Source organism: Pan paniscus, chromosome 1, assembly GCF_029289425.2.
Source record: "Pan paniscus chromosome 1, NHGRI_mPanPan1-v2.0_pri, whole genome shotgun sequence".
NCBI lineage: Eukaryota > Metazoa > Chordata > Mammalia > Primates > Hominidae > Pan > Pan paniscus.
In genome coordinates this window covers 226605020-226622500 of record NC_073249.2, presented here as the reverse complement: position 1 = coordinate 226622500, position 17481 = coordinate 226605020, and the positions used below count along the sequence as shown (strand labels likewise).

The following is a 17481-nucleotide window of genomic DNA, read 5'->3' as shown; positions in this document are numbered from 1 at the left end:
AATAACACACAGACAGCACTGTTGGTCTGAGAATGATGGACGTTTAGAGACACTGGCGCCAGGTTTGCGCCTGACCGGCGCCACGCAGGGGTGGGCGGAGCAAAGACACAGAGGTGGGCTACAGGTGTCACGCGGCACCAGCCAGGGCCCAGGGTGGCTGGGGTGAGGATGAGTGTTCGGCCAGTGACCAGGAGGAGTCAGGTCAAGTCCAGGTGGTCAGTGCCAGGGGCTCCAGGAGGGGAGGGCAGTGCCATAACCCTCCTGGTGTCCAACGTCACCAGGCGGTCGTCACAGAAAGCAACCTCGGCCCGCGGCCTGGGTCTGCAGCAGGTGGGCAGGGTCAGCTTTTCTTCCATGGCGGGTGGCATTGTCTGGGCCGGATCCTGGCTCTCGACCCCTGGACATGCAAAGGCTAGGGGTGGTGCTGTCAGTCACACCGTTGCCACCAAGGTCCCCTGGGTCGGCTGAGCCTTGGGATCCAGGCCGCGGTGGAAGGTCGGGCTGCTCAAGGCCGGTATCTAAGCTTCTGCCCTGGGACCCAGTGGTGATGGCCGCCATCTGCCCCCATTCCCACAGGGTCCTAGTCAGAGGTCGCACACACAAAAGGGGTACCCGGCCCTGGAGAACCACCAGCTGCCCGGGGTCTGAGAACACTCACCCTGGCCGCTGGGCCAGGCCTGCCAGGCTCCCGGCTGGTCCAACACCCTAAACGGTACAGAGCACTGCAGGCCCTCACCTCATGCTTCTGCAGCGCTTGAGGGTGAAGGTGTCTCCAAGGGGGCGCTGGTCAGATGCATTGCATGGAGAGGCCGGCCAATCTCAGGGCCACAGACCCCCCCTGGACAGCAGAGGGTGTTGGCTCCTGCAGTGGGCCCGAGATACTAAGGCACGAAGCTAACCTAAGCCCAGTGGGGTGGGGCGGGGCAGGACAGGCTTGGAGAGCTGCGCCCCAGGCCTGCAAAGCACAGTGACCGAGCAATGGCGACGGTCTATCTGGGACAATTTGGCACAGGATGGAGGTGCGGGGTGAGCCGGAGTGCCCATGGCTCTTGCTGGAAGGGGCTCCATGCCCTGGCCGCCTCTATGAAGGCCTGCGGAGAGAGGGGAGAGCCCTGGATGCGGCTGGCACAGCAGCGCAAGCCCAGGGGCCAATCCGGGGCCAGAGTCTGGGAGTCTGACGCCCGGCTGGAAAGGGCGTGTGATGATGCCAAAGTGCCGGAGCCGTCGCCGGCAGGTCCTCCTCCGCGGGGATCTTAAGGAGGCAGCAGGAATGAGGAGAGGAGAGCGGGCGGAGGACCTGGGAGCTCAGGCGCCCTCAGGCAGGTGGCGCAAAGATGGGCGGGCGGCCTCGCGCTTCAGGGGTGTCTGCGCAGGCCGGGGCGCGCGAGGGCCGGGCGCATGAGGTTCTCGGTGATGTAGGCCACCAGCAGGCAGATGACCACCAGCATGACGCAGATGGAGCCGCCCACCGCCGTCATGGCCACCACGATGTCCTGCATGCCGGCCGGCTCGGCGGTGAACTCCACGCACTCGGCGGGCTCGGGGGTCTCTGGGGCGGCGGCGGCGGGCCCAGCGCGCAGCGGCAGCGGCTGCAGGCACAGGCGGTAGAGGACGCCGTCGTGCACGTCGGGCAGCAGGTAGTCGCGGCAGGAGGCCCCGAGGAGCACGCGCTCGCACGGGAAGCGCGTGTAGGCGCCGCGCCACGAGCAGTTGAGCGCGAAGGCGCGCACGCGGCGCGCGGCGGCCGGGGCCAGGCGCCACTGCAGGAGGACGCTGCGGTTGCGCAGGACGCTGGCGCGCAGGGAGCGGCCGGCCGGGGCGTGCAGCGCGCAGCCCGGAGCCTGGCAGCGGAAGCCGCGCGCGGGGCTGCGGAAGCACAGGCGCCCGCCGCCCGCCTCGGGGCCCTCGGGCAGCACCTTGTAGGGGCACCAGGGCGCGTCGGGGGTCGGCTCCCAGCCCGGCGGCGTCGGGGCGGCCGCGGCGCAGGGCGGCGGCGCGCAGGCTGCCAGCAGCAGCAGCAGCGGCGGGGCGCGCATCCTGCGGCTGGGCCGGGCGCGGCGGGGCCACGGGGCGCGGCGCTGGGTCACGCGGGCCGCGCCGCCGCCGTCCCCGCTGCCCGCTCCCCGCGATCCCCGGCGCGCCGCGCCCTCCGCCGCCGCCCGCTCCGACCCGCCCCCGCGCCCCGTGCGCGCTCGGACCCGGCGCGGCGGCGGAGGCGGGGCCGCCCCTCGCCCCGCCCCCCTTAACCCTCGCCGGGCCGCGGCCTGCGGGTGCGGGGGATCGGGGGTGAGGGGGAGGAGGGGGACGCAGCGAGGCGGCCGGAGCGCCGGTGGGGCTGGGGTGCGGTCAGGGGCGCGGGGTGCGGGCAGGGCCGCCGCTCTCCCGGCTTCCCGCCTAGTGAGCGCACCTTGGACCCCTGCGGCTTTTCTGAGCCGAAACTCACGGGCTGTGGCCGGCTTCGTTTTGCGTCGTGCAGCTCCGCGACCGCCCGTGGCCACACCAGTCGGGGACTTCGTGCTTTACGATGGGGGCGCAGCGGTCTGGCACGCGCAGGACCCCGGGCCTTGCACCCCAACTCTGGCCGCCCTGGAACCGCGGCGGGGACCCGCGCAGTCAGGGTACCTGCCCATACCGATGGGGTGGGGACCAGCACGGAGACTTTCCTTCACTCCGCGGCTTCTGTTCCTTTCAGGACGGACAGCGCCCACCCGGAGGAAAGCCTGACAGACGAGACTTCGCAAGGTGAGAACTCCCTTCGCTCCACACGCAGCGGAGGCAGCTGCAGGGCGCCGACCTTCCCTGCCTCATTGCTCCCCCTCCTCCTCCAGATGCGCTCTGGGGGGCCCTCCCGATGGCTGCGGGGAGGTCAGGGCTGGACAAAGGGAATCCAAAAAGCCCACCCGGTGCACTGAGTAGGTGGCACCGACGGGGGAGGGGAAGGCGGGACGCACCCCAAGTCCCCTGCCCCTCATTCCCGTACCTGCATAGATCACCCAGCAACCAGGACACCCCTCCAGGACCAGGACTACAGCCAGGGACTGTGTATGCAGACGTGGCCGGGCCTGGCCGGCCTGCCCTAACTGGAAAGGAGGCCAAGCCGCGCACCTAAGGCTGGGCTGGCACCTCCGCTGAGCCAGCTCTGGGTCTGCAGGGGTTGGGGGGGGGTCTCTGGCAACTGGACCCTGAGTTCCTGCAACCCCTTCCTGTGCTCTCCTTGCCTGGGGGGAGAGTGAGGAGAGACTGGCTATTCTGCTCATGGTGTCCTTGGTCCCCGACCTCTGGATGGCCATGTCTCCGCCCCCCACGGAGTCACCACCCAGCCTCACGAATTCCTGGTCATCTTGAAAAACCCAGTGCAGTGGTCAGGCCCCCACAGGATCTCAGGGGCTCTGCCAGAGCCCCGGTCCAGCGGTCAGGCCCCCACCAACTGTGGTCACGGTGCACCTCCGTCCCCGGCATGGGGGGCCCTGACCCCCTACACCAGCCTGTTGGGCCCCTGGCAGGGTCTGCTGAGGCCTCTGCGCCTGGCACAGCTCCCACCTCTGCTTAGGAAGGGCAAACCCTGGGCTCTGACTCTTGCCCCAGCGTTGTGAGGTGACTCAGAGGCTGCCCCAGGGAAGCAGAGAGTGATGGTGACTCAGGGGACCCCCATGTCCTTGCCCAGAACTCCCCAGGGGTTCAGCCGACCTACTGCCACCAGTTCCCAGTGGAAGCCCCTCAGCCCCCAGGTGTGAGGGCATGGGCAGTGGGGCAGGGCAGGAGCCTGGATGATGGTATATGGGGTGGGGGGGGCCCCCAACTATCTTGGCATGTTGGCCTGAGGACAGCTGGGGCCTTCACCCTGTGCCATGACCATTCCAGCTTCTTGTAGCAGCACCTCCATTTCCCTCTGGGCAGCCCCCTTTATCCATCCTCAGGTCATGGGGAGCTTGGGTGGGGCTGACACTCCCCTGCCTAGGAGTTGGCAGATGACCTGGGCCCGGCCAGCCAGACTGGACCCCTTAGCCTCAAGGCCTTTGCTGAAGCTCATGTGAGAGGGGCGACTGCCCCTGACAGGTGTTGGATTCCAGCTGCTGTGGCCTTGAAGGTGGGTGGTGGGAAGAACAGGAGAATGAAGCCAGCCTTGGGAGAGGTAGGACGCCAGCCCGGCCCAGCTGCTTCCAGCATCTGGATCCAGCCTCACCTGAAGCCAGCCACCTCCTGGACTGCAAAGTCATTGTCAACACCGAAACACAGGGTTTCTGACCATTGCAACCCAGGGTCCCGGGGTGTCGTGGCTGCAGACCCTGCAGACCCCTATGAAGATGGTCCTGCCTGCCTTGCATCGGGTCTGTAGCTAGGGACTGTGGTTGCAGATGTAGTTCTGGGACTGAGCTCCTGGTGAGAGACCAGTGGCGAGGGAAGAGGGACCAGCAGAGAAAAGAGTGGAGCCTCGGGCTGCTAGCAGAGTGGCAGAAACCGAGTCTGCGAGAGGAAAACATTGTTTCCCACGGCCTCCTGCTGAGCCATGGGGACCCAGGTATTGCCAAGTCCAGCTGAGGCCAACCCTAAGGAAGGAAGGAGGGAAGGGGACAGGGAGGGGCGAGGAGGAGAGGGAGGGAGTGACCTCTGCTTAGCACCTGCACTTGAGCAGCGGTGGCCTTTCACGCGCACACGCTTCGCCACCTGGAGCGCCGTCTCCAATGCTGTTTGTACACACACCAGCGTTCTGACAGTCGCTAAATGTTTTCTTTAAATGAGTTCACTTTTTCACCTAGAGTGCTTTCTAAAAGCAGAACATGATCGTGAATAGTATCACTTCCATAAATAGAAGGTGTCAGAAAAATAACTATCAGACGTTTTCAGCTTCTTGTCTTGCTTGGAAGCATCAGACGGTCTCTGAAATGCTGTCCCTCTGCTCCCCAGGTTGGCCCATCCTCTGCCACAGCTTGAGCCCCACCCATGGGGTCCCTGCTTGATGTGTGCTTCCCCTGTCCTCTCAGACCCTACTTCTGCCCCCGGAGGGGTGTCTGTCCAGGGGACCCCTCAGAGGTCCCACCCAGCCACTCCTGATCTCCCCACACAGGTGACTGGGCCACGGGGGCTCGTGGGCAGCCCTGGCCAGGGCTCAGTCCTCACTGTAGCAGGGAAGCTGCCGGCCCTCTAGGCAGGCCGCCCTCTGGGAACCCCTCTTCTCTCCAACTGCCCCAGCTCCAGGACGGGTTGGAAATGCTTTTGCTTGGCAGGGGAAGGCTGGACCAGTAACGGTGGAAGTCTCCAGCATCAGTGGAGACATGGGGGCGGGGGAGCTTCCAGACGAGGTGTCCTGCTGGCCATGGCCTTGAGGGAACCTTGCAGCTGGCACGGGATCTGCTGGGACTTGAGCATGTGGATCCCTGGGGACCTGGGGAATGGCTCCGATGCTTAGGAGCTGTGAGGATGAGAGCTCCAGGGCAGCAGCCACCCGCTTCTCATGGCCCTGCCGACCTGCAGCCCCTTTACCCTGGGAGCTGGGTGCCAGTGTCAGCATCCTGGCACACACGTGTCCCTTAGGGCTCCCGGGAGCCACCCTTTCCTGCCCCTGTGGGTCTCCCATTTCTCCAGCAGCAGTGACCGCTTTCTCTTCCAGAAATGTGCCCCTGTGAGCCCTTCACAACTTCTGGTCATGCCTCCAAAATTCCAGGGAGGGGACAGAGCCCCTGGTGGAGAGGTGGGTGCCCCCACCCTCACTGCTTCTCCGCTGGTGCTGGGTAGGAGTGCCCCATTCTCACCAGATCCTGGGCTCGGAGCCCGGGCCAAATACTGACCTCAGTGGGATCGGAACCTGAAAGCCCCTCTCTGGGGTGACTTTCTCAAGTGCTGTCCTCAGTCTCCCTGGGCTCTTGCAGGACGGGGTCCCAGTCCCTGCAGATGCCTCAGCCCAACCACTGAAGCAGATGACACCTTGGCCCGGGCATCTCTGTGGCCCGAGCTGGGGGAGGAGGTGACCTCCTGGGTCCCATCCCAAGAGCATCCACAGCGGCGTCGCCCGTGGAGGGGTGAAGCTGAGGGGCCCCACAGACCCCAGGCCCAGGGCTCGGTGGCTGCAAGAGCTGGGAGGAGTCCCATCCTCCGGGGCCTTCAGAGAGGGTGGAGCGGACTCTTTCCCAGCAGCTGCCCGTTTCCTGCAGTGCTGGCTGCTTGTTACCGTGAAACTGACAGGTACCCCAGAGCTGAGCCTGTGCCTGCCAGAGCCTTCATCCAACTAACCCCCGATCCTTTGGGCCCTTTCTTTCACTTCTTTCCTTTGCTGCTGCTGCTTCTTCTTTTTTTTTTTTTTTTGTAGAGGCAGAGTCTCCTGCGTTGCCCAGGCTGGTCGCACACTCCTGGCCTCAAGTGATTTTCCTGCCTCGGCCTCCCAAAGTGCTGGGATTACTGGCATGAGCCTGGCCTGCAGCGTTTTGAAGCATGTTTCTAGGGCAGGTGGTCAGCAGACCGGAAGCCACGGCCCCACCACCCAGGCCTCTGTTTTCTCCCTGGTAGAGCAGGGATGCAGCAGCCCCGGCTTCCAGGGTCCCCCTGCGGAAGCCCAGCCCACCCAGTTCTGAGCAATGGGGGTTGGGCAGTTTCTCCAGGCCCAGTGGTTCCATTAGACCCAAGTAGACTGGAGCACAGTGGACTCTCGGGACTCACAGCGGACCCTCAGGGCTCACGGTGGGCCCTCGGGGCTCAGAGTGGACCCTCAGGCCCTCACAGCAGACCCTTAGCACTCATGGTGGACCCTCGGGCTCACGGCGGACCCTCAGGTGCTCAGATACTTTGCACTTAGGAAAGGAGCTATGCCTCTTGGTGGCCAGGTCACGTAGGAAATGAGCCTAACCTGGAACCCGCCCCTTGACTACCTGACCTCTAGTACAGACAGGCGGCGAGTCGGCAGGTGAGTGGCAGCAGCCAGGCCCAAAGGGCCACTGACCACTGGCTGTCCCCTGGTGCAGAGAGGAAAACTGAGGCTCAGAGGGCGCATGAGGCCAGGAAGTAGAGTCAGGTCCCACCGAGGGGCTTCTGCTGACCCAAGACCCTGTGGAGGGAACCTGGAAGTGGAGGGACCTGCAGGTGCCCCGTATTCCCCCCAGGGGCTTGCCATCTTCCTGCCCTGCCAGCGCCCAGGAGGCTGAGCCTTGGCAAGATGGCAGCTTTTGCCTAAATTGCATCAAAGTGAGCAGAAAGAGTGGTGAGCAAAGTAGAATCTGCTTGTTTCCGAGGATCAGCGAGAAGGCACATGTGAAGCTCACCCCGGTTCTGTCTGTTTCTGCTCTCGTACGAAGACCCCATATGGAGCCAGTGACAACCGGGGCCCGTGGGGAAGGCAGGACGAGGACTGGGCCACGCTGCTCAGCACAGGGTCAGCTGGCTGGACTAGGGTCGGCTGGCCAGGTGCGGAGTGGGCTGGTCAGGCGTGGGGTGGGCTGGTCAGGCATGGGCTGGGCTGGTCAGGCGTGGGGTGGGGTGGTCAGGCGTGGGCTGGGCTGGTCAGGTGTGGGGTGGGGTGGTGAGGTGAGAGGTTGTCTGGTCAGGTGTGGAGTGGGCTGGTCAGGTGTGGGCTGGGCTGGTCAGGTGTGGGGTCAGCTAGTCAGGTGTGGGCTGGGCTGGGCTGGGCTGGTCAGGTGTGGGCTGGGCTGGTCAGGCGCGGGGTGGGCTGGTCAGGCGCGGGCTGGGCTGGTCAGGCGCGGGCTGGGGTGGTCAGGCGCGGGGTGGGCTGGTCAGGCGCGGGCTGGGCTGGTCAGGCGCGGGCTGGGCTGGTCAGGCGCGGGCTGGGCTGGTCAGGTGTGGGCTGGGCTGGTCAGGTGTGGGGTCGGCTGGTCAGGTGTGGGCTGGGCTGGGCTGGTCAGGTGTGGGCTGGGCTGGTCAGGTGTGGGGTCGGCTGGTCAGGCGTGGGCTGGGCTGGTCAGGCGTGGGCTGGGTTGGTCAGGTGTGAGGTGGGGTGGTGAGGTGAGGGGTTGTCTGGTCAGGTGTGGAGTGGGCTGGTCAGGTGTGGGCTGGTCTGGTCAGGCGTGGGGTCGGCTGGTCAGGTGTGGGTTGGGCTGGGCTGGTCAGGTGTGGAGTGGGCTGGTCAGGTGTGGGGTCGGCTGGTCAGGTCTGGGCTGGGCTGGGCTGGTCAGGCGTGGGCTGGGCTGGTCAGGCGTGGAGTGGGCTGGTCAGGCGTGGGGTGGGCTGGTCAAGCGTGGGGTGGGCTGGTCAGGCGTGGGCTGGGCTGGTCAGGCGTGGGCTGGGCTGGTCAGGTGTGAGGTGGGGTGGTGAGGTGAGGAGTTGTCTGGTCAGGTGTGGAGTGGGCTGGTCAGGTGTGGGCTGGGCTGGTCAGGTGTGGGGTCGGCTGGTCAGGTGTGGGGTCGGCTGGTCAGGTGTGGGCTGGGCTGGTCAGGTGTGGGGTGGGCTGGTCAGGTGTGGGACGGGCTGGTCAGGCGTGGGCTGGGCTGGTCAGGCGTGGGGTCGGCTGGTCAGGCGTGGGCTGGGCTGGTCAGGCGTGGGCTGGGCTGGTCAGGCGTGGGGTGGGCTGGTCAGGCGTGGGGTCGGCTGGTCAGGCGAGGGGTCGGCTGGTCAGGCGTGGGCTCGGCTGGTCAGGCGTGGGGTCGGCTGGTCAGGCGTGGGCTGGGCTGGTCAGGTGTGGGCTGGGCTGGTCAGGTGAGGGGTCGGCTGGTCAGATGAGGGGTCGGCTGGTCAGGTGTGGGCTGGGCTGGTCAGGCGTGGGGTGGGCTGGTCAGGCGTGGGCTGGGCTGGTCAGGTGTAGGTTGGGCTGGTCAGGTGTGGAGTGGGGTGGTGAGGTGAGGGGTTGTCTGGTCAGGTGTGGAGTGGGCTGGTCAGGTGTGGGCTGGGCTGGTCAGGTGTGAGGTCAGCTGGTCAGGTGTGGGCTGGGCTAGGCTGGTCAGGTGTGGGTCGGCTGGTCAGGTGTGGGCTGGGCTGGTCACGTGTGGGCTGGGCTGGTCAGGTGTGCGGTGGGCTGGGCTGGTCAGGTGTGGGCTGGGCTGGGCTGGTCAGGCGTGGGCTGGGCTGGTCAGGCGTGGGGCGGGCTGGTCAGGCGTGGGGCGGGCTGGTCAGGCGTGGGGCGGGCTGGTCAGGCGTGGGGCGGGCTGGTCAGGCGTGGGGCGGGCTGGTCAGGCGTGGGGCGGGCTGGTCAGGCGTGGGGCGGGCTGGTCAGGCGTGGGCTGGGCTGGTCAGGCGTGGGCTGGGCTGGTCAGGTGTGGGCTGGGCTGGTCAGGCGTGGGGTCAGCCTGGCCCCTGCCCGCTGGCTGCTCCAGCGGGCTCCACCACGGCGTCAGAATGTCCGTGGTGCTCCCGTTCCCGCTGCACGTGTCATTATGTCCTCTTTTCCACCGCAGGTACCATATCCTGTTCTCCTTTGGAAAAGCTCTACTCCACCTGTTCCCTAATCTTCGGTGTGCTTAAGCTCTGCAGGCCTGTCTATTTTTTTTCTTTTTCTTAAAACATTATTTTCTTTTCAGGAACCTGCCAGTTCAGGGAGGCCTGCCTTTCTAGAAGGTTAACAGGAACTTCCAGCCTCCAGCCTACTTAGTGACCAGCTGCTGGAGGACAGTGAGTGGCCCCTGCTGTCCGCATCTCCACAGGGGTCACCAAGCGCACTCACAGGGTCCCCCTCCACCTGGAGCAGAGAATTCGGAGGAGCCCGTCTTGCTGTCTTTTCTGATGTTGTTAAACTATGCTTGGGCCTGTCCTTTGCTGAAAGGAGCTTTCTACACAGCTGGACTTCTGAGGTGGGACCTGCCACGTGCTAACTCTGGCACTCGGAGCGGTCTCTGCCGCTGGCAATGTCCTGTCCTGAACATTTCCAGTGTGGCCTCTCTCCTGAAAGGCCTGTGTGCGACTTCTTTGTGAAGCCGGAAGAAAGTTCTGGGACTTCCCCTTCTCCTTTGGTGCACAGTTACACTAACTGTCATGATGTTGTTGATTTCCTTTTTTTTTTTTTTTTTTGAGAGTCTCACTCTGTTGCCTAGACTGGAGTGCAATGGCGTGATCTCGGCTCACTACAGCCTCCGTCTCCTGGATTCAAGTGATTCTCCTGCCTCAGCCTCCCAAGTAGCTGGGATTACAGGTGCCTGCCACCACGCCTGGCTAATTTTGTATTTGTAGTAGAGACGGGGTTTCACCATGTTAGCCAGGCTGGTCTTGAACTCCTGACCTCAGATGATCCGCCCACCTCAGCCTCCCAAAGTGCTGGGATTACAGGCGTGAGCCACCGCGCCCGGCCTTGATTTCCTTCTTAAGCAGAGCTGAGTCTCTGTCTCTGTCCACACCAGTGCCTCCTGGGCCTTCCTGAGCACGTGTGGCTGGCATCGCTTCCCATCTCTGCTCCCTGTGGCAGGCAGCAGTCTTGCTCTGTCCCCGGCACCTCTGCAAAGCACAGCCACAATGCATGCTGAATGCATCAACATGCAGAATTCACTCACGGGTCACACAGTTAGTCAAAAATGTCGATGCCCTGCCAGGTGGAGAGATGGGAGAGAATACGGATCCCTCCATGAGTCCAAGCCTGACGTGCACTCCCCTCGGGCCTCCTCTTCCTGTGCTCCAGGTTTTCTGTTTCAAGGCCGCTCTTCCCTTCCTTACTGTGTGTCAGCTCAGCCATGGATTTTAAACAATGCTTTCCATATATATATATAATATATATACTATATATTATATATATACTATATATAATATATTATATATATACTATATATACTATATATTATATATATACTATATATACTATATATTATATATATACTATATATACTATATATACTATATATACTATATATACTATATATACTATATATACTATATATACTATATATACTATATATACTATATATACTATATATACTATATATTATATATACTATATATTATATATACTATATATTATATATACACACTATATATACTATATATTATATATACACACTATATATACTATATATTATATATACACTATATATTATATATATTATATATACACTATATATTATATATATAATATACTATGTATTATATATATAATATATATACTATGTATTATATATGTATATATACTATGTATTATATATGTATATATATAATATGTATTATATATAATGTATGTATAATATATATAATTATATATATATATATATATATATTTTTTAGATGGAGTCTTGCTCTGTCACCCAGGCTGGAGTGCAGTGGTGCAATCTTGGCTCACTGCAACCTCTGCCTTCCGGGTTCAAGTCATTCTCCTGCCTCAGCCTCCCGTGCTTTCCATATTTTATACAGATTGTTTGCCAGGCACAGTGGCTCACACCCGTAGTCCCAACTACTTGGGAGGCTGAGGCGGGAGGACCCCTTGAGCCTAGGAGTTTGAGGCTGCAGTGAGCTATGATTGCACCCCTGCACTCCAGCCTGGGGAACAGAGCAAGATCCCCATCTCTAAAAAATAATTAAAAAATAGGCCGGGCGCGGCAGCTCATGCCTGTAATTCCTGCACTTTGGGAGGCTGAGGCAGGCAGATTGCTTGATGTCAGGAGTTGGAGACTAGTCTGGGCAGCACAGTGAGACCCCTGTCTCTACAAAATGTACCAAAAAAAAAATTAGCTGGATGTGGTGGCACGAGCCTGTAATCCCAGCTACTCAGGAAGCTGAGGAAGGAGAATCACTTGAGCCCGGGAGGTCAAGGTTGCAGTGAGCCATGATTGCACCTCTGTACTCCAACCTGGGCAACAGAGTGAGACCCTGTCTCAAAAATAATAATAATAATACCAATAAAACACATTATACAGATCTTTTATTGTTTCATTGAGAAGATCTTGCAGGTGACCTGACTTAACCATATTGCTGAAAATAGTCATTGATTTCCTTAATCATTTGATTTTCATTCAGGGGCCAAATCTGGTCCACAAATATGTTATAAAAGTAGGTAACTGCGGCCGGGCACGGTGGCTCACGCCTGTAATCCCAAGACTTTGGGAGGCCGAGGCGGGCAAATCATGAGGTCAGGAGATCAAGACCAGCCTGGCTAACATGGTGAAACCCCGTCTCTACAAAAAATACACAAAAAAATTAGCTGGGCGTGGTGGTGGGCGCCTGTAGTCCCAGCTACTCAGGAGGCTGAGGCAGGAGAATGGCATGAACCCAGGAGGCGGAGCTTACAGTGAGCCGAGATCGTGCCACTGCACTCCAGCCTGGGTGACAGAGCGAGACTCTGTCTCAAAAAAAAAAAAAAAAAAGTAGGTACCGGCCGGACGCAGTGGCTCACGCCTGTAATCCCAGCACTATTGGAGGCCAAGGCGGGTGTATCACTTGAGGTCAGGAGTTCAAGACCAGCCTGGCCAACATGGTGAAACCCCATCTGTATTAATAGTAAATCCAAAAATTAGCTGGTTGTGGTGACGCACGCCTGTAGTCCCAACTACTCGGGAGGCTGAGGTGGGAGAATCACTTGAACCCAGGAGGTGGAGGTTGTAGTGAGACAAGATTGCGCTACTGCAATCCCACCTGGGCAACAAGAAGGAAACTCTGTCTCAAAAAAAAAAAAAAAAGAAAAAAGAAAAAACATATTGTCCTGGCTGCTGAGGGGCCTAAGGCCACACACGCGGCAGTTAGCTCAGCCTTGCACCTGTGGGAATGACAGACCTCAGCCTGGAAGACATTATCTGTGGATATCCAGTGCAAAAGTGGCCAGTACCAAAATGGAGTCACTTATGTCAAACCCTGAAAAATGGAGCCAGGAGGCCACGAAGGACGGGCTCTCCCAGGTGTGCCAGGAAAGAAACTACGGAATTTCTCAAAACCACAGTACTGCCGCTAAGCTGCCTGCACGAGGACACTTGCCTGACAAGGGCCGTCTTCACCTCCAGATGAATGCCAACTCCTGCAACAAGCCTGATACAGTTTGGCTGTGTCCCCACCCAAATCTCCGCCTGTGTCCCCACCCAAATCTCCGCTTGCAGTTCCCACAATCCCCACGTGTTGTGGGAGGGACCTGGTGGGAGGTAATTGAATCATGGGGCCAGTTACCCCCATGCTGTTCGCGTGACAGTGAGTTCTCAGGACATCTGGTAGTTTTATAAGGAGCTTTTTCCCCTTTGCTCAGCACGTCTCTCTCCTGCAGCCAGGTGAAGGACGTGTTTACTTCCCTTTCTGCCGTGATTGTTAAGTTTCTTGAGCCACGTGGAACTGTGGGTCAGGTAAACCTCTTTCCTTTATAAATTACCCAGTCTCAGGCAGTTCTTCGTAAGACCGTGAGAATGGACTAACACAAAGTCCCCGTCACCTATGCTCTTTGCTTCAAAGCAGCTTAGGTGGGCTTCTCCTTTCTGTTTTTTTTTTTTTTTTCTTTTTTATTGATCATTCTTGGGTGTTTCTCGCAGAGGGGGATTTGGCAGGGTCACAGGACAATAGTGGAGGGAAGGTCAGCAGATAAACAAGTGAACAAAGTTCTCTGGTTTTCCTAGGCAGAGGACCCTGCGGCCTTCCGCAGTGTTTGTGTCCCTGGGTACTTGAGATTAAGGAGTGGTGATGACTCTCAACGAACATGCTGCCTTCAAGCATCTGTTTAACAAAGCACATCTTGCACCGCCCTTAATCCATTCAACCCTGAGTGGATACAGCACATGTTTCAGAGAGCACAGGGTTGGGGGTAAGGTCACAGATCAACAGGATCCCAAGGCAGAAGAATTTTTCTTAGTACAGAACAAAATGAAAAGTCTCCCATGTCTACCTCTTTCTACACAGACACAGCAACCATCCGATTTCTCAATCTTTTCCCCACCTTTCCCCCCTTTCTATTCCACAAAACCGCCATTGTCTTCATGGCCCGTTCTCAATGAGCTGTTGAGTACACCTCCCAGATGGGGTGGTGGCCGGGCAGAGGAGCTCCTCACTTCCCAGTAGGGGCGGCCGGGCAGAGGTGCCCCTCACTTCCCCGACGGGGCGGCTGGCCTGGCGGGGGGCTGACCCCCCCCACCTCCCTCCCGGAGGGGGCGGCTGGCCGGGCAGAGGGGCTCCTCACTTCCCGGTAGGGGCGGCCGGGCAGAGGCGCCCCTCACCTCCCGGACAGGGCGGCTGGCCGGGCGGGGGGCTGACCCCCCACCTCCCTCCCGGACGGGGCGGCTGGCCGGGCGGGGGGCTGACCCCCCCACCTCCCTCCCGGACGGGGCGGCTGGCCGGGCGGGGGGCTGACCCCCCCACCTCCCTCCCGGACGGGGCGGCTGGCCGGGCGGGGGGCTGACCCCCCCACCTCCCTCCCGGATGGGGCGGCTGGCCGGGCAGAGGGGCTCCTCACTTCCCAGAAGGGGCGGCCGGGCAGAGGCGCCCCTCACCTCCCAGATGGGGCGGCTGGCCAGGCGGGGGGCTAACCCCCCCACCTCCCTCCCAGACAGAGCGGCTGGCCGGGCAGAGGGGCTCCTTACTTCCCAGTAGGGGCGGCCGGGCAGAGGCGCCCCCCCCACCTCCTGGACAGGGCGGCTGGCCGGGCAGGGGGCTGATCCCCCCACCTCCCTCCCGGACGGGGCGGCTGGCCGGGCGGGGGGCTGACCCCCCCACCTCCCTCCCGGACGGGGCGGCTGGCCGGGAGGGGGGCTGACCCCCCCACCTCCCTCCCGGACGGGGCGGCTGGCCGGGCGGGGGGCTGACCCCCCCCACCTCCCTCCCGGACGGGGCGGCTGGCCGGGCGGGGGGCTGACCCCCCACCTCCCTCCCGGACGGGGCGGCTGGCCGGGCGGGGGGCTGACCCCCCCACCTCCCTCCCGGATGGGGCGGCTGGCCGGGAGGGGGGCTGACCCCCCCACCTCCCTCCCGGACGGGGCGGCTGGCCGGGCAGAGGGGCTCCTCACTTCCCAGTAGGGGCGGCCGGGCAGAGGCACCCCTCGCCTCCCGGACGGGGCAGCTGGCCAGGCGGGGGGCTGACCCCCCCACCTCCCTCCCGGACGAGGCGGCTGGCCGGGCAGAGGGGCTCCTCACTTCCCGGTAGGGGCGGCCGGGCAGAGGTGCCCCTCACCTCCTGGACGGGGCGGCTGGCCGGGTGGGGGGCTGACCCCCCCACCTCCCTCCCAGACGAGGAGGGAGGACGCTCCTCACTTCTCAGATGGGGTGGCTGCCGGGCGGAGGGGCTCCTCACTTCTCAGATGGGGCGGTTGCCAGGCAGAGGGTCTCCTCACTTCTCAGACAGGGCGGCCGGGCAGAGACACTCCTCACATCCCGGACGGGGCGGCAGGGCAGAGGTGCTCCCCACATCTCAGACGATGGGCGGCCGGGCAGAGACGCTCCTCACTTCCCAGATGTGATGGCGGCCGGGAAGAGGCGCTCCTCACTTCCTAGATGGGATGGCGGCCGGGCAGAGACGCTCCTCACTTTCCAGACTGGGCAGCCAGGCAGAGGGGCTCCTCACATCCCAGACGATGGGCAGTCAGGCGGAGACGCTCCTCACTTCCCAGACGGGGTGGCTGCCAGGCAGAGGCTGCAATCTCGGCACTTAGGGAGGCCAAGGCAGGCGGCTGGGAGGTGGTTGTAGCGAGCCGAGATCACGCCACTGCACTCCAGCCTGGGCGCCATTGAGCACTGAGTTAACGAGACTCCGTCTGCAATCCCGGCACCTCGGGAGGCCGAGGCTGGCGGATCACTCGCGGTTAGGAGTGGAGACCAGCCCAGCCGACACATCGAAACCCCGTCTCCACCAAAAAAATACGAAAACCAGTCAGGCGTGGCGGTGCACGCCTGCAATCGCAGGCACTCGGCAGGCTGAGGCAGGAGAATCGGGCAGGGAGGTTGCAGTGAGCTGAGATGGCAGCAGTACCGTCCAGCTTTGGCTCGGCATCAGAGGGAGACCGTGGAAAGAGGGGAGAGGGGAGAGGGGAGAGGGGAGAGGGGGGAGGGGGGAGGGGAGAGGGGAGAGGGGAGAGGGGAGAGGGAGCTCTATCTACCACACAGTCCTTCTCTGAATATCTCCTTTCTGTTTTTTAGAAGCTTCTCCTGTCCCAGCCTCTCTGGATGTGCCTGTGGTCTGCCATAGCACGCATATCCCAAACTGCAATTCCCCGTCATTCCTGGAGAAACTCTTTGGAGAGTCATCTCTCTGCTGTTGTGGCCATAGCGGGCCCATTTCCTGATGCATGAATGTCACTGCGCCAACACCACGGGTTGCAGCAGAAAGAGGGTTTTAATCCTAAGGCTGCTGTACAAGGAGACGGCGTGAAGTAAGCAGGCTGCAGGGATCTTGTGGCCATCCGGGGGTCTCCCCATTGCTTCTGGTTCCCTCAGCCCATTTCTTTGGAATCCTGCCGACTCTGCTGTTTCATCCCTCCAGCCCACAGCTAGAATCACCCCAAAAGTGGTAGCAGGCAAGTTCCAACAAGGGACTGCCTCAAACCATCCTGAGGTGGGGCTGGTTGGTCCCAAAGGAAAGAAGCACTAAACGCCAGGGTGATCGGCCCAAAGCATTTGTTCGGGGAATTTATGTACAGAGGGAGGCAGCACATCCTCGGGCTGACAGCAAGAGATGGAGAGGTTCCACCTAGGAATGCCTGCACCCAGGGGCTAGAGTGGAGAGTTTTACAGGAGGATTTAATAAATGTGACTCTCGTTTCCACATATTTAGCAACATGTTTGATCTTTCAGTGTTTCAGACAACAACCTAATTCATCAGTAACTGAGAATACTCAAGGTCCTGGCCGGGCTTCAAGCCTGCAGGGAAAGCATGCAGTGGGCCAGGCTCTGTGCTTCTCAGGCAGGACACAGAGAGAAAGAGAAAGCAGGGGCTCTGGGGAACCTTCCAGTAGAATAAGCAACTGTCCAGACATGGGCCCTCCCCAGGAAGTTACTAGGGGTCTTACTTCAGCAAAGTAAAGGAGTAAAGCCAGAAGGAGGAGGACGCAGATTCCAAGAAACAGCTGTTAACAGAAAAGCCAAACTCTGAGTGAGACATTCTTTCCTTCTTTTTTTTTTTGGAGACAGAGTTTTGCTCTCGTTGCCCAGACTGGAGTGCAATAGCGCAATCTTGGCTCACTGCAGCCTCTGCCTCCTGGATTCAAGTGATTCTCCTGCCTCAGCCTCCTGAGTAGCTGGGATTATAGGCGTGTGCCACCATGCCCAGCTAATTTTTGTGTTTTTAGTAAGAGACGGGGTTTCACCACGTTCCTCAGGCTGGTCTCGAACTCCTGACCTCCTGATCCGCCCGCCTCGGCCTCCCAAACTGCTGGGATTACAGGTGTGAGCCACCGCGCCCGGGCTCTTCTTTTTTTTAAAGAGGGCTTCATTCTGTTGCCCAGGTTAGAGTGCAGTGGTGCGATCTCAACTCACTGCAGCCTCCGTTTCCCAGGCTCAAACGATCCTCCCACCGCAGCCCCCAGAGTAGCTGGAACCATAGGCACGTGCCACCACACCCAGCTAAGTTTTGTATATTTTGTAGAGATGGGATTTCAACATGTTGCCCAGGATGGTCTCTAAATCCTGGGCTCAAGTGGTCCAATCACCTCAGCCTCCCAGAGGGCTAGGATT

At 60.6% G+C, this 17481-nt stretch overlaps 1 protein-coding gene across 1 annotated transcript; it reads right to left on the bottom strand.

The window, feature by feature from the left end:
* Positions 1 to 21: 21 nt before the first annotated feature.
* Positions 22 to 2172, bottom strand: FNDC10 (fibronectin type III domain containing 10). The gene has a single exon (XM_003807311.6). The coding sequence runs from the start codon at positions 2034 to 2036 to the stop codon at positions 1356 to 1358; it is 681 nt and encodes a 226-aa protein (XP_003807359.3). The 5' UTR covers positions 2037 to 2172; the 3' UTR covers positions 22 to 1355.
* Between the last annotated feature and the right edge of the window lie 15309 nt (positions 2173 to 17481).